We start from the raw sequence: 14,882 nt of genomic DNA, 5'->3' as shown, positions 1-14,882 counted from the left end.
GCAATAAACCTCTTTAAAAAAGACTAAAATTGTCAGAAAGTAGAATAGAATGGCCAAAAAATGATTTTACCTTCAGTTTATTAGAAAAGCATAAAATAAATGTTTCATCAACCACTACAACTTTTTTATTAATTCAATAGAAAAAAATGAAAAACAAAAACCTAAGACACCTAAGGTTCTGAATGCAAAGCATGCCCAGAACCACTGCCATCACAAACAAAAGCCAGGAAGGTGTCATGTGTCGTCGAAAGGCTGAAATCACACCACCAAGCATAACACTCTTGGCTGCTTATGAGAAGTGACCACTGGACGGCGGCCCCTTGACCCTCCCTAGGGGTATTGGCTCTGCTATGGCAGCCTTGCTTTCCAAAGAAAATGACATGTGTGTGTCTATGCCTCCAATTTTTTTCCATTTTTTTCTTCCCTGAGCTAAGCCTGGGGGGGGTGGGTGCATTTCATGTCCCCAAGGGCTGACCCCACTCTGTGCCCCATGGAAACGCCTGGAAGGGTTGAGTGCCGCCCTGGTTGATGGTTCAATATCATCCTCTTCTAAGAGGGGTTCCCGCCAAGCTCGCAGGCTCCAAACCCCAACATGGGCGGAGGAGGTGAGGGCACAGGCAAGGCTGAAGCCACCGTGCCCCTTCCTCAACTCTTGTTCTCAAATCCCATCCAAACAAAACAGTCTTGCCTCTTTAAATGGTTGTAAAACGCCAGGAGAGTGAGGCCTGGGTGAAGATGAGGAGAGGAGCACGACAGGGACACGCAGAGAGGAGAAAAGGGCTGAGGAGCATGTGGGAACTCACAGGGGGGAAGCACGTGTACCCAAGACCCGAGGAGGCACCCTGGCAGCAGGCCCAGGGCGGGAGAGTGAGCACGTGAGCAGGGCCCTCTGCCCGGTCGGTCTCGCTGGTGCAATGTCCCAGCAAGGCCGTGAGGTCCACACCTGGAGACGCTGGGGGCCCTTCCCAACCTCATCCTGAGCCCCGACCCACCGCAGCTTGGCTGTCCCTGAACGTTAGGGGAACGGGAGGGTCTGCGGACAGCTTTGCTCAGGGGCTGCAGGACCCACATGGCCGTCTCCAAGCTGCAGGGAGACAGGGTGGAGGGAGGAGGGCGCCTCAGGCCCGGTTCCTAAGGCACCTGCTGGTGTGCAGCCTGCTGCGGGCTTCAGGTCGCCGGGGGCGACACTTCATCAGGCCCCTGTTACTTTTATGAAGGGTTGTTGAGGGGAGGCTCTGTTTGTTAATTACACCCTGTGTCTTTAATAATTACACTTTGTGAGGTTTGCTGCGGCCCAGACCTACAAAGATGTGAGTGTTCTCGGTGTATCAGATGAAACAAAATACCACCCACATTCCTTAAAAACCAGAAGCAGCCTCAGGGCTCTGCTCTCCACCAAGCTGTGACGGGAGGCGTTCTGTGTGAGTCATTCCTTCCAGAAGCCTGGCCCTGCCCCCCCACACGTTCACGTCTGCGGTGATGCGCCAGCTAGAGGAGACGCCCTCACGGCCGTAGGGAGTCCTGAATTTCCACAACATTCACCGACATCCCAGGTGGGCACCATGGTGGTTTCCCGAGGGGCCCTGGCAGTTGGAAGCCCACTCTGCTTCATCTGCAGCGAGGGCCCAGGTCCCCAAATGCACGCAGGACCCCACAAAGCCAACGTGGTGCCCGACGTTTCCCAGGACCTTCTTCTGGCTCCTTCTCAGACAGGGACAGACCCGCCGTGAGTTTTCCAGAATAAGCTGCTGCTTATTCTCGGATTCTGGAAGCCCTCTTAGAAAGGGTACACTGTCCGCAGCATTTTCGTTTTCCTGTGACAGCTCGGTGACGTCCTGGGGGCCACCGTGTGTGTCAGGGGCGTGGACGCCTGAGTGCCCACAACACGCAGCAGCAGCCGTGCACACGTGTGCTGGTGTCAGAATCCAGGGGTGGACAGCACACCTGGCGGGAGGGCACGTCGCACGCAGCATGGGCGGTGGGATTCGACGCTGAGCGAGTGAGCAGAGCACACCTGTCCGTGTGGCTCACCGTACCAGCGCCCGCCTCGACATTTCCTGGGATCTGTGTGTTGTGTTTCTCAGAGGACTTTGCCTTCTGAACACGGTATTAACTTTTGCATGAAATTGTTATGTTGGGAAAGGCCCCGAGTTTTCATTGACCAAAAGGAGCGGACACCCAGCTGGTAGGGTTTTGGGTGCCTAGGACCTGAGATGACACGTACGAAGTGTCCAGTAGGGCTGCGCTGTCACTCAAAACATGTGGTTATTAAACCTACATTACTGAAAACTAAGTAACATTGACAATGCGGTTCTTCGCTTGGACTAGCCACATTCCACGTGCTTCTGGCCCCGGGCAGCACGCACATATAGCGTCCCCATCGTGGCAGAAACTTCTGCTGGACTCCAGAGCAGTGGTTACCTGCCCAAGGAGGAGTCAGCATGTGGCAGTTGCCAGTTCAACGCACCAGGTACCTACTGAAGTGGCCTCTGATTCTGCAACTGAGGTCAAAAGGGATTCTTTAGTGGGGGCGGGCGGGAAGGGGAGAGAGCGAGGGTGGAGGGGGGAGAGGGACAAAGAGAGGGAGAGAGACAGATGACAGGCGAGAAGGACAGTGAACTCTAGGACTGTTGGGTAAGGTGCAATGAGCAAGTCTGCCTGCACCTTGCAGCCTAAGAATTTATGAGACACGGCGTAGGTGTTTCCATGTGTCTAAATATCAGACTAGGGTGGCACCTATCTGTCTATAGGGAAGTGGCTTCTGCATTTCAGTTCCTTAAGCTCTTAAATATACATTACATGACTAACTTAAGAATTACCTGGGTTCTCAAAAAAACTTGCTTATGTGACTTGCCTAAAAAATGGAAATTATACACTTTTGTGTCTAACAGTTGCCAACACACTGCAATCAACTCAGAAAGCTGAAATCTCCAGGTGAATTTGGGGCTCAGAGGCACCGCCTCCCCACCACTCGGTGCTCCATGCTGGAGTCTGGGGGCCGGGAGGAAGTGCATTTCTTAGTGACTCAGCTTCCCACTGGGTGATGCTGTGACGGTGACAGCGGTGGTTTTAACAGGAACTGCAAGATGAGTGTGAGGCACAGAGATGACAACAGCTGGATTTGGGGTTTGGAAGGGCCTGGCTCCGTCCCTGCTGCGCTGCCCCACCAGTGAGCTTGGGTGGTACCCACCCTGGCATTGTGGCTGTTGTCCTCAGGGGAAGCCCTGCTAGCTGTCACCTGGCCTGGGGAGGGCACGCTGGCCACACGCTACTGACAAGCTGTGCGGTTAGGGTGCCAACAGCAGGACACACCCATGAGCAGAGCTGACAAAAGTCAGGCCCTCACTGAACTTAATTTCTCTGTGGAGACAAGAGCATTGCATGCAGCAAACGTGAGCTAATTAGTAGTTAAAATAGAAAAAGTTCTCCTTCCTGGGGATGGTGTGACAAGGACGTGCCTTACGAAACAAGCCTGACAATTCTCCACCTGGGACGAGACGTGGCAGGACTTAGGATTCTCCACGAGTGGCGGTGATGGATTAGCCCACAGGTGGAAAATCAGCCCATTCCACACGTGAGAGGTCGGTGGTTTTAAAGGAAACGTATTTCCCGTCACAAGGAGACTGTCTACGCGTTGGTGGGAAGAGCTGAGTTCTCAATGCCTCTGTGCCACTTGTACACTAAACATCTCACTGCTCAGAGCGTCACCCTAGTACTATCGGGAGCGTCTCAGCAAGAGCCTGGGGTCTGAAGGACGATGGCTGCGTGGACAGCCTCTCCAGGGCTGGGATTCTCCCGCAGAGGCCGCGTGCTGGCACCTGGGGTGCGTCCGGCACGCGCTTAGCTTTGAAGAAGAGCTTAAATAACTAATCAGTTTAATCTGAAACACAAAATCAAACAGACGAAGAAGTTACCCCCCATTGTAAAGTTCAGATCTTGTTTTTCAGTGTGGTAATTCTTTTCTTAGGCTGATTAAGTACACAAATCTAGAAATTGGGCAAGGCACGTTCGGAGAACCTTTGTGAGCCAGACACCACCAGCAGGCAAAGCACAGAGATGAGTGTTTCCTAGGCCACCCACAGATGAAAGGCAGGTTTTCCAAAGTATTACTATTAGGTTTTCACATTTTTAATCGCTCGTCACTCGATTTTTACCTATTTTTGAAAATGCAGTGTCAAGATAAACTGCTGGTTGTCTTTATGCCTCACGTGGCCGGGCTGTGATGCTTCTGACCAGCGGCAGCCTCTTTAGGCTCATATGGGGAAGAGAAACAATGAGATGTCAGGACCCACTGTCGTCAAGGTCACTCCCACGGGCACGGAGGTCAAACACAGAGCTGAGGAGCCCAGATGTAAAGAAACAGTTCAAGGGCACCGGGCATCCCACTCCCTCAAGGTGGGCAGGAAACCGGGAAGCAGGTGGCTGCAGAGGCCCCGGAGACCAGGCCTGTTCCAGAACCTGCCACTGACATGAGAGCAGGACTCCTCTCAGAATTACATACAGAGATACACGGGATGGTGAACAGTGAGGCAGGGCTCACAGCCCCGCTTCCTGTTCTGGGCCGAGCTTAATGCTGGGCCACACCACGGAGCGTCAGAGCGCTCTCTCAGAATGGCAGCACCCTTTCCAGCAAGTCACAGACAGTGTCATGAAAGAGCCCTTACAGGTGACAACCGCCTGCAGCAAGCACCGTGGGTAACTCCAAGTTTTTCCTTTGTCGTTAAACCATCAGAAGGTTGAAAACATAGATTCCAGAATAAATAGGTACGTATGGGCTTGGCCGCTGCTCCGTGGTCTCAGGTCGGTGGAATCCAACGAACCAAATGTGTTCGATTTGCATCATCAGACAGCAGGAAAGGAAGAACCTGCATGCCACACGCAGGGTTTCACGCCTGAGTTCTGACAGCACAGCGTGCGGCTTAGCCCACGAGGGCTCTTCAGCAGAGCTGTCTGTCCATGTTCACGTCCAGCTGAGACTTACCCTCCTGGTGGGGACACTGCCTGTCTGTGGTCTGCACAGAAACCGAACCTGCTTTCAGCTCATCATAACAAGACCGTCAGCGACACTGCCTGAGTTTTAGAAAACCACCAGTCACGCCGCATTCGACAGTCACCAGAACCACTTACATGATGTGGCAGATTGGTCCTCCTTCCAGTGGAGGGGAGAATCCCAAATCAAGAATAACACTGTAAACATGGAAATCCCTTCTAGTCACCTGGGGCCTGAGATGATCAGGGAAGGGGCTCGATAACCCTGCTTGTAATTTTAACCAAGAACAAATACGAACAAAGACAGTCTGTCATCACCCATTTCTTTCCACCGACGATTTGAAAGTGAGTACGACCAATACTGACAGAGGGTCCAAGTCCAGGTCAGAGAAGGGCCCAGATCCAAAGTTTGTTATGATGAAACGAAAGCTGCAGAACCCCGGCCGAGGGTCCCGAGGCTGCACTTCAGTTCCATTCAGTGCAGTGGACACGGCCAGAGCACTTGTGTGTGCAGTGAGGGACTCCGTCCTCCGCATCGTGACACCCGGTGAGCTGCCCTTCATCTTGACTTGCCTCGCATACGTTTATGCTGAGTTAGAGTGCCAAAGCAAGCAGCTAATTTCCCTTTGCCTATAAATGACAGTAATTCCAAGTTTTGGATACGTCAGGCCTAGTTCCTCATCACCTGAAGGGATTCTAGGGTGATGGGGAAAGCGGTGGACAGACGCAGGCCACCAGGTGCCCTGGTGGTGGTGGTGGGAGTGTCATCTGTGCACGGGGGTCTGTGGGGGAAGGGCTGAGAACCACTGTTCCAAGACACCCCTGGGGGACCGCTGGCATGTGGAGACTCGGGCTCAGGTAGAGGGAGCCGACGCCCAGGACGTAAGGTGGGAAATGGCAATGCTGCACTACAAGTGCCAGCTGGAACCTGCGGGTGGGCACTGTGTACATTTCCTGTTTATCTGTGTTTCCCAGACATTCCCCAGTAACGGTGAGGAAAGGGCTGTGGAGCGGCCGCCACTGGGCGGTGGGACCGTCCTGGGTCTGGAGGCCAGGCTGGGGAGCACCGGCCTGGGGGTTTCTAACCATCCAGCAGTCCCAGCAGGAAGCCATGGCAGCCAGGGCGTATCAGCCTTGTGTTTAATAACAGAAACAACACGTGCACTTTACAGCTTGTGAGCCGGCTCACGCCTTACCTTACTGCCCTTCTCAGCACTTGACTCCCGCTTTCCGGCGAGGTTTCCCATCCTGAACCAACAGGGCTTCAGAAGCTAAAAGAAAAAGAGAAGGTGTTAGCCTCAAAACAGGTACTTTCAGAACGTCCCGCACAGCTTTGCCATCAGAACAGTGACCCTGTGACATGCCATGCCCATTTCTGAGAAAAGTAAACCCCAAACTCAAGAGGCACGATGCACGTCTTCTGAGTGGTTCCACGCACAGAGCTGAAAATTGGACAGATGCCACACGGAATTCTGCTCAGTGACAAACATGTCAGCGTGTTTCCTCATCTGTGAAAAGCTCATGGGTTCTTTCCACACAAATACACACATGCAGAAGGCGGCACAGCTCATGCTTGGGGCAACGTCACGGGGAGAACCAGATGCAGAAGAGGGCTGCTGCCCTCCGAAAAAACATATCCTGGGAACCGTGTGAGCACAGAAACCATGGGGTCAGATCAAGGGCAGCTTGTCAGACAAGTATCCCAGGAATCTGCTCAATTCCAGGGACAATAAAGCTGGATTAAGGAAAGTGTGTTCCTCATTTGTATTTTCTAACCCAAACGTCAGCAGCAAACTCATGATTTTTCTCCCCCAAAAGGCATAAGACTGAAGAATTTAGCCAAATCCATCCCAAACACACTGCACGTCCCATGGCGTCACTGGGTTTGCACAAGCCAGCAGGTTACCTTAGACCTGTCCCCCGCGACCAGGCTCCAAGGACAGTCACAAACTGTAACTTTCCGTGATGTAGTCTTTTCACAGAATGTGTGAGTCCCGAGTTCCTGCTGAACACAGAACAGCTTTCCCTGAAAGGTCACAAATGAATCGTCCCCTAAAATGGGAAGAGGGGGTTTCTAAAATACTGCATATGCCCGCATGACAGGGGCGTTGTGGTCCATGTTCAGAAAACACGGAATTGCCTGGTATCTGAGTTTCTCCAAAGCCCGTATGTACTGGGTGCCTCCTCTGTGACTAATGATGGTGATGAATGCCCATCTTCGGAAGGTCCCCAGTGGACATCCACAGGATGGGCGAGAAAGGAGCAGTGACATTTCAGTGTCACCTCCCAGTGTGTGGGGGTAAGTGAGCTGTGACACAGTGGAGAGTAAACAGCCAACCCCTTCACATTATGTAACTGGAAACTGGGACAGGTGACATTCCAGCAAGAGCCCCACGCAGAGAGAGATTGTACACGGGCAGGACTTCAAACAACGATGATTAAAACAGCAGGACTGACTGCAAACGGAAGCCGGTTCTCCTGGGGATAAACACCCTCCAGGGCCCTGGAGAATCGTGCAAACTCTCGTGTTTCCTGACATGACAGAGAAAAAACAATATTTTAAAATGTACACTTTTAAAAATGCAAGTCTACCTCTGCAGGTAATTTTGGAATCCAATGTGATTGTAGGAACTACCTTCCCCATTTAAGTTAGACAACAATGAAAAACCTTTATGGGGTGTTCTCACTGGGAAATTGGAGGTTTGGGCACGTATGGTGTATGCTTGACAGGAACAGGTACAAAAGGGAAAGAGAATTCGTGTTGGCCTGCTGGGGTCTAACCTGCAGTCTGAAAACATGAATGTGTGGACTTGGGGACGCTGGTCTGACAGCTGGGTGGACAGCTGTCACTCTGACGTTTGACCCTCTGATTCTGTGCAGGGTGTTAACCAAATATTGAGAACTTGCAATATGTATATAATACATACAATAACAGAGCACCAAACATTTGTGGATCTACCGCCCTGTTTCAGAAATGAGAATTGGTCTATTCTAAACTGAAGGCAGGTGAAATGCTTAACTTCTTTTCACTGAAGTTGACTGACAGCTTGTACTTTCCGGGTTTTCCGGCTGGGGGCATAAAGAACCTCACGTCACCATCTCTGTTCTCACAGGGCAGCAGCTCCAACTGACCTCCTAACCCTATTTTAATCAATACTTTGGAGAACTGAAGTCTCCTGGACACAGAAGTAGCAAAATTTTGGGCCAGGCTTTAGAATGTGTACAAAACTGGTTAGATTTGATTGGGGCACCTGATTACTAGAAAGAGACTTTTATAGGTGGCATTTAGAGCAGGCAGATTCTAGCCTTAAATGCACAATTTACATGGTGGCAGGAAAAGACAAGAAAAGCAAAGCAAGGACTGATGCATGGCAACGCCCCTCCCTCGTCACTGGGAAGATGGTTCTGGAACGCACTCACCGGGCACTGGTGGTGCAGGGCTGCACGGTGGTGAGAAGGATGGCGTGCATGCACGTGGGTGAGGGGCAGCGCTGCGGGCGGGAGGGTGGGCTTGCAGAGGCTGCGCCCTTGCTGTGACTGTGCCAGACAAGCCGGCACCAGCAGCTGGGCTCTGCAAGAGGCTGAAAAGAACCATCTGCCCAGAAAAGACTCGGACATTGGAGGTCATCTTCATTTCATCTCCTTTTTGCAATTAATCAAACTGAGAGCAAGAGAAAACGGGCCAACATGTGGAATGCTGCACGGGAGCCAGGCGGACTCTGAAGCCTCCTCGGGTAACTCGAGAAGCGTTTTGTGAAATATTGAACAAGGAACGTGTGGGGAGCAGGAACAACTTTTAGGTTATATCAGGACACCCTCCTCAGGCTGACACTCAGTTCTAGATGAGATTCCCAACAGCTGCTGGGTTAGAGAAAATGTCCCTGTTCAGACGATTATCTATTCTCGCTGCACTAGCTAGAGGGCAAAATTAGGCGTGAGCAGTAAGTCAGCGGTCAGGACGGACTGGAAAGCCATGCAATCTTAGCCATTTGGCTGCATTTCTAATAACATGCTCTGCTGTGTCTGAGATTACTGCACATTATCTGGTGGAGACCCTGAAGAAATCACAGAGCAGTTCCCCATAGCATGTGAGTGAATGCCTGTGAGTGGCAGAACTGAAATGCTGGGGGCACAAGCAAGTGGTAGTTCAACCACTTGTATTCTTTGGGTAGTTCTAGCTCTTCAAAGTGCAAACAAGGCACTTGAGACCTGGGTCCCAATTTGGCCTCCTGCTGGGCAAACTAGGGCAGGTTTCTCCACCTCTCTGAGCCTCAGTTTCCCATACAGGAGAAGCAGTGATGGCTCCCTCACTGCCCTGTGAGAAGGAAGTGCATCCTAGGGGCTGGTAAGGGGGGGCGGGGTGAAGGTGAGCCTAGGGGCTGGCTGGTCTCTCTCCTCCCACCAGGTGCCTCTGACCAGGATGGGTGGTGAGCAGTGGAGCAAACGTCTCCCAGCTATCTAGCGATCCACCATCACACCCATATTGCAGAGAACATACGTAGACACCCACTTTTAAACTGCCAAGTTCAGGGACGGGAAAGGTATAAAAAGGCAGCGGCCCTTGAGTCCAGCAGTGACATCACACAACAGCCCACACAAAGCTCCCTGTCCATCACAGGCCACCCAAGTGCATAAAGTGACGCAGCTCCTGCAAGTTCAAGGCCATACTCAGGGGGGAAGGTACAGCGCAGGGAACATGCTGACGACGTCGTAATAACCCTGCCTGGGGCCGGGGGGCACTAGACTCACCCGGGGCTCACTGTCAGGCACCTCAACATCTAACCACTACGCTGCACACCTGGAACTCACATCACATTGGCTGTCAACTCTAACTGAAAAGTAACAAGAAACACTACACACTATACTAGGTGGGGGCAGTGAGAGGAGGGACAAAGCGATTCGGAGGCTCCAGAGGCAGCCGCTCCCCAGTCTGGGGAAGCCTTCTGAGGTAAAATGCCAAGGCGGCTGTTTCTGAGGTCCTCCCGAGTGCTTTCTTCCAGGTAATGGAATTGCTGTGAAGTCTTTTGTTTCAATAAGTTACTGTAAGCTAGAGAAGCCTCAGCTCAAGTCTTCCTAGAGAAGGGGCTCAATAGATGTGGTCGCCAGGTCACCCTACGTGTCTCCCCAAAACTTCCAGAACGAGAGGAGATGAACAGGAACGTTAGGTGCCGTGAGGCAGATGGCGTGTGGGGTCCAGCGTCTGTTATCTGCCGGCCATTGTACGTCCGGCTCGTTCCCCGCCAACCTGTCTGGCTGCATTTATGCCCATGTTGTAGGAAACGGGTCACAGTTGTATTGTTTTTACAGACTTATGGTTCTTTTGGCTTTGGTTTCATAATGTACTGTTGATTACGCAACGGTTTTTTAATTTTTTTTTTCAGTCCATGTTTAAGAAAGTACTTCCTAAAATTAATAATTAATGTTTCTATGGAGATACAGGATTAATTTTACAGTGATGTGCTTTCTCCCTTAAGTTATATATTTACAGGAATAACCCTATAAATTTTATCCCCATTTTATAGTTGAGAAAACAAAGTTTAGAAGACCGAATCTATATATGAGAATAAGAATGCCTCTAGGAATATATTTTAGTTAGAAATAGGGGTTCCCTGGATATTACTTACATTATGAATATGTGTTATGTGGAAGAAAGTGTTACGGTAGGTCTAAGGTATCATACGTTTCTGTTATTCAAACAAGAAAGAGAAATAAGACGTCACTCCAATAAGCAGCCCTGAGAAAAATGTCTGAATGACGAGGGCCTGGTCCTTACAAACACCTGTACGTGGACACACGAGTTTTATAATGAAAACTGCAGACTTTCTTCATTCCCCACCTGACATCTCGCAATGACAGCTGGTGAAGGATTATCTGGGAGTTATTCCAGGCCTGCCAATCATTACTGATCGTGGGGCTGAGCCAGTTTAATGTCTCTCAGCTCCTGACTTCCCGTCTGTGACAGGGAGATAACCATGCGTGCAGGCCCTAGGATCAAATAGGTAGCAGACGAAAGCCACCAGCCCCGACCACATCCCAACGTCATCACCCCCTTCTCTCCCTCAGAGAACGGCTGTGTTACACACGGTGCTGTGTGCACAGGAGACAGACAGGGAGCTAACGAGGACCCCAAAGCACTCATCTTCCACATACATCTTAACTGTCAAAGCTCCCCTTGTCCTAAAAATCTTTCAGTAAATACCTTGCGTCATAATCAGTAGATACATTGCTTCACAAACCACAAGGCAATGTGTCTTTTTCATCAGTCTCTGGTGTGACTATTTATGTATAAAATTTCAGAGTAAGTTTTTCTCTGTCCTGATGCATTTGTGTAAGTGCAAACATTGACAGTAAAAATGCCATAGGACGTCTTTTGTGGGGTCCCCGCTGGGTCCCAAAGGGGGCTCAAGCAAGAAAGCACAGTTAGTACCTGAAAAGCTTCGCACTGGGACCTGTTTACTGTCATTCCCAGCCAAGAGGAGAATCAACGTGTACTCAGGGCGGCAGAATTTAAAACTTCCATCAGGGGGTCACTTTTGCTTTCTGTGATTTTGAAATTCACTGAGGAAATGTTCACACAGTTCCACATGCTTCGCCAGCCCTGGTTGGGAGTTGCCGCTTTTCACTAGACGTTAACAGTCATTCCAACAGCACCGCTGCGATTCCTGACATCTAGGAAACCAGGACATTGGACCCAGCGGCTCTCACCCCTCATTCCTGGATGCCCCAAGGAAACATGCAGTAAACAGCTGCGGAAAAGGGACACCTTGTCCTTCAATTAAATCTGCGGGTCACTAGTGTTGGCTGAGGAACCCCCAAATGTTGGTCAGTGTGTCGTGTATTCTGGAGAGGCCTAACTACACATTCTGGAAGAATGAAAAGTAAGGGAAAGAAGACCGTGGATTTGCATCGGCCGGAAAAGGCTTCTTTGACCTGTGAACTGTGTGTTCAAGACCGAGGGAGACCCTGTGTAGAGTTTAGACTGACAGAGTGTAGACAAAGTGCCGTGGGAGTGGCATCACCTGATAGGTAATAAGACAGGAAACACCAAGAATTGCAAAGGGCATCAGCCTGTCCTCCTCCACGCTCAAAGCGAGGCAGAGAAGCACTCTGGAGAGCCGCAGACTGACCCCCGACCCCAGCACCCCTCAGCCTCGGGCCTCGGGCACCAGACCGGCCTCGGCCCTGAGAACCCCGTGCTGCGCCGGGTCCGGCAGGTCTGTGAGGCTTCCCAGGCCGGGTGCTTTCTGTGGTGGGTGTGTTTGCAGGAGGCCAGAAGGCTGGCAGCCCTCCCTGCAGGAGAACAAATCCTCCACTAAAAGGCGACAGGATGTTGACAGCATGAAGTTGGAGGGCACACAGATGATTGCATGCTTGACTTTTAAAAGAAAACCCAAGGAGCAAATTTAAAAGAACAAGGAACTCATGTATGAAATAAAACAAAAGACACCTGGAGAAAAATGAAGCTGAGTGACAGGCTTGCATTCCTTCACTGCCCTGTTCTGCCTCCCTCCTCCCTCCCTCCTCTCTTCTTCCCTCCCTCTCTCCCTCTCCCACTCCCTCCCCCCTTCTCCATTCTCTACCTTTTTCTGTATCAGTATCCAGGCACCTATGCCTGCTTTCTGTAGAAAATCATTTTTATTTCTTCTAACATCCCTTTTCAGAACATGGTAAACAGCTATCAACATCACCAAAACAGCAACCAAGAAAATAAACACACACACACACACACACACACAAGACGAAAGGAAAGAGGCCACTGCACAGACTGGAACAAGCAGCCAGTGCTGAAGAGGTCACGTTTGGTTTCTGAGTGAATGTGACAGCCAACCTCTGAGATCCACAAGCATCCCAGCCCCGTCCTGCCATCACATTCACACCTCACAGGGGCGACCTTGGAAATGTTTGAAAGGTGCCACAAATCCCCGTTTGTCAACATGGCCAACTGAACATGCAGGAAAGCCTGCCTTCCGGTCCCAACCACTGAGCCCCATTCACCGAGAGCACACCGGCCCGTTTAATTCTTTCAAATGAAGTACTAACAGCTCTCGGAGCCAGGACACTGAGATTTCAAGGATTCTGAACTATGTCCAGAGAACAGAGGTGGGAAGGAGGGGGGCTTTCCTAAGCGTGGTCGCTGACTCGGAGAAAGACAGTGGTTTTCCTGCACTTTCTCCCCTTTCAGAGAACCATTTCCTATCAGTTGAGGGAAAGTCTCATTGGTCCTGACCCCCTCCCGCTGCCTCAGGGCTGCTGACTCACTCATGGTCCCCCAGAAGCACTCAGACAGGAAACCCCTCACCCCCAGGCCAGCGCAGAGCCACCCACAGACACCCAAACGCTTACTCCCCAGCAGGGGCACTCACATATCGTCTCCCATGAAAGTTCACATTTTGAAGGCAGTGACAGGCAAATGCCAGCACACAGTTTTGTCACTTCGAAGGTCATTTAACATTTCTTCCCCTCTCACTGTCTTAGAAGCCACTAGAAAACAACATAATGGTGACAGCTTTAGAAAGCTTTTCTCTCTGACTGTCCCCAGCGTGGAGTGTATGAAATCTTTACAGACTGCCCACTCTGTGCAAACCAGTCCACTGTCTTCACTGCACAGACGCCAAACACAGAGATGGACCAGGACACACACTGAACTCCTTACTTGTCTCATCAGCAACTGTGTGCTGGGGACGGAGGGGGGCCATGACCCTGACCATGGCTGTTGTGGGTTGTACTGTGTCCCCCCAAAAGACATGACAGAAGGTCCTAACCCTGTGACTATGACCTTATTAGGAAACAGCGTCTTTGCAGATGTGACAAGTGAAGAGGGGGTTGTGTTGGAGTAGGGTGGGCCTGACCCAATAACTGGTGTCCTCACAAGAGAAAGAAGAGGGAGATTTGGACACTGATGCTGGGAGAGGAGCATGGGGGGAAAGGCCGTGTGACAACTAATGCAGAGACCATGGTGGTGGCGCATCTATAAGTAAAGGGACGCCCAGGATTGCCGCAGCCACTGAAGCTGGAAGAGGCCAGGACGGACCCTCCCCGTGAGCTTTCAGAGGGAGCCCAGCCTAGCCGATGCTTTGCTCTTGGACTTTTGGCCTCCAGAACTGAGGGAAACACATTTCTTTACTAAGTCAGCCAGTGTGGGGCCCTTTGTTACAGCAGCCTTGGGAAACGATTACAGAGGGAAAATGGCACACACAGGGAGACCTACACGATGAGCAGAGGGGCAGGTAGAGACCAGGGGGCAGGAGGGGAGCAGTGCTCCAGGCGAGGGCATGGCTTGTGCTAAGGCCCTGGGGTAAGAGAGGCCATCAGCAGAGTGTGAGCGTGACGTGGAAGTGACTGAGTACTATCAAGGTGCTGAAGAGCAGGACCTTCCAGGTGGCCGTACTAAGCATCAGGTCAGACGGCATACTGCAGGTGACAAATCATGTCCTTCCATCCATTTGGGGGGGCGATTTGACTCTACTGTGATGAGCAAGCTCTCCAGAGAATTCTCTGAAAGCCTGTGCTGTGGAGCAAAGGTTTGCATCTTGCCAAAACCTGTGAGTTGAAACCTAACCAGTAAGGCTGCGGTACCGGGAAGCGGGGCCTTCGGGAGGGGATTAGCCATGAGGGCGGGGCCTCATGACAGGATTAGTGCCCCCCCCATTAAGGAGACCTCAGAGCGCCCCTTCGCCCCTCCGTCATGGGAGGACCCCGCGAGAAGACGCCATCTGTGAACCAGGAAGCGGGTCCTCACCGGGCACTGAATCTGCCGGCACCTTGATCTTGGACTTCCAGCCTCCAGGACTGTGGGAAAGAGATGTGTGTTGTTTGTCAGCCCCAGACTGTGCTGTTCTGTTATAGCCGCCCGAACGGCCACACAGCCTGTACTGGTCCGAGAAGGACCAGGT

The 14,882-nt window shown here is 51.4% G+C and overlaps 1 protein-coding gene across 4 annotated transcripts in view; it reads right to left on the bottom strand.

Moving 5' to 3' along the window:
- The window catches only part of MBP (myelin basic protein), an 85,329-nt gene that overhangs the window by 55,736 nt on the left and 14,711 nt on the right, over positions 1-14,882 (bottom strand). For all 4 annotated transcript variants that reach the window (XM_019715598.2, XM_074339821.1, XM_019715607.2 and 1 more), the window contains exon 2: positions 6,186-6,260. In XM_019715598.2, coding sequence (XP_019571157.1) covers positions 6,186-6,236 — 51 coding nt within the window. In that variant the 5' untranslated portion in view covers positions 6,237-6,260. The remainder of the gene's footprint in view (positions 1-6,185; positions 6,261-14,882) is intronic.

This window comes from Rhinolophus sinicus, linkage group LG09 (genome assembly GCF_036562045.2).
Source record: "Rhinolophus sinicus isolate RSC01 linkage group LG09, ASM3656204v1, whole genome shotgun sequence".
NCBI lineage: Eukaryota > Metazoa > Chordata > Mammalia > Chiroptera > Rhinolophidae > Rhinolophus > Rhinolophus sinicus.
This window is presented reverse-complemented; position numbering and strand designations above follow the sequence as displayed.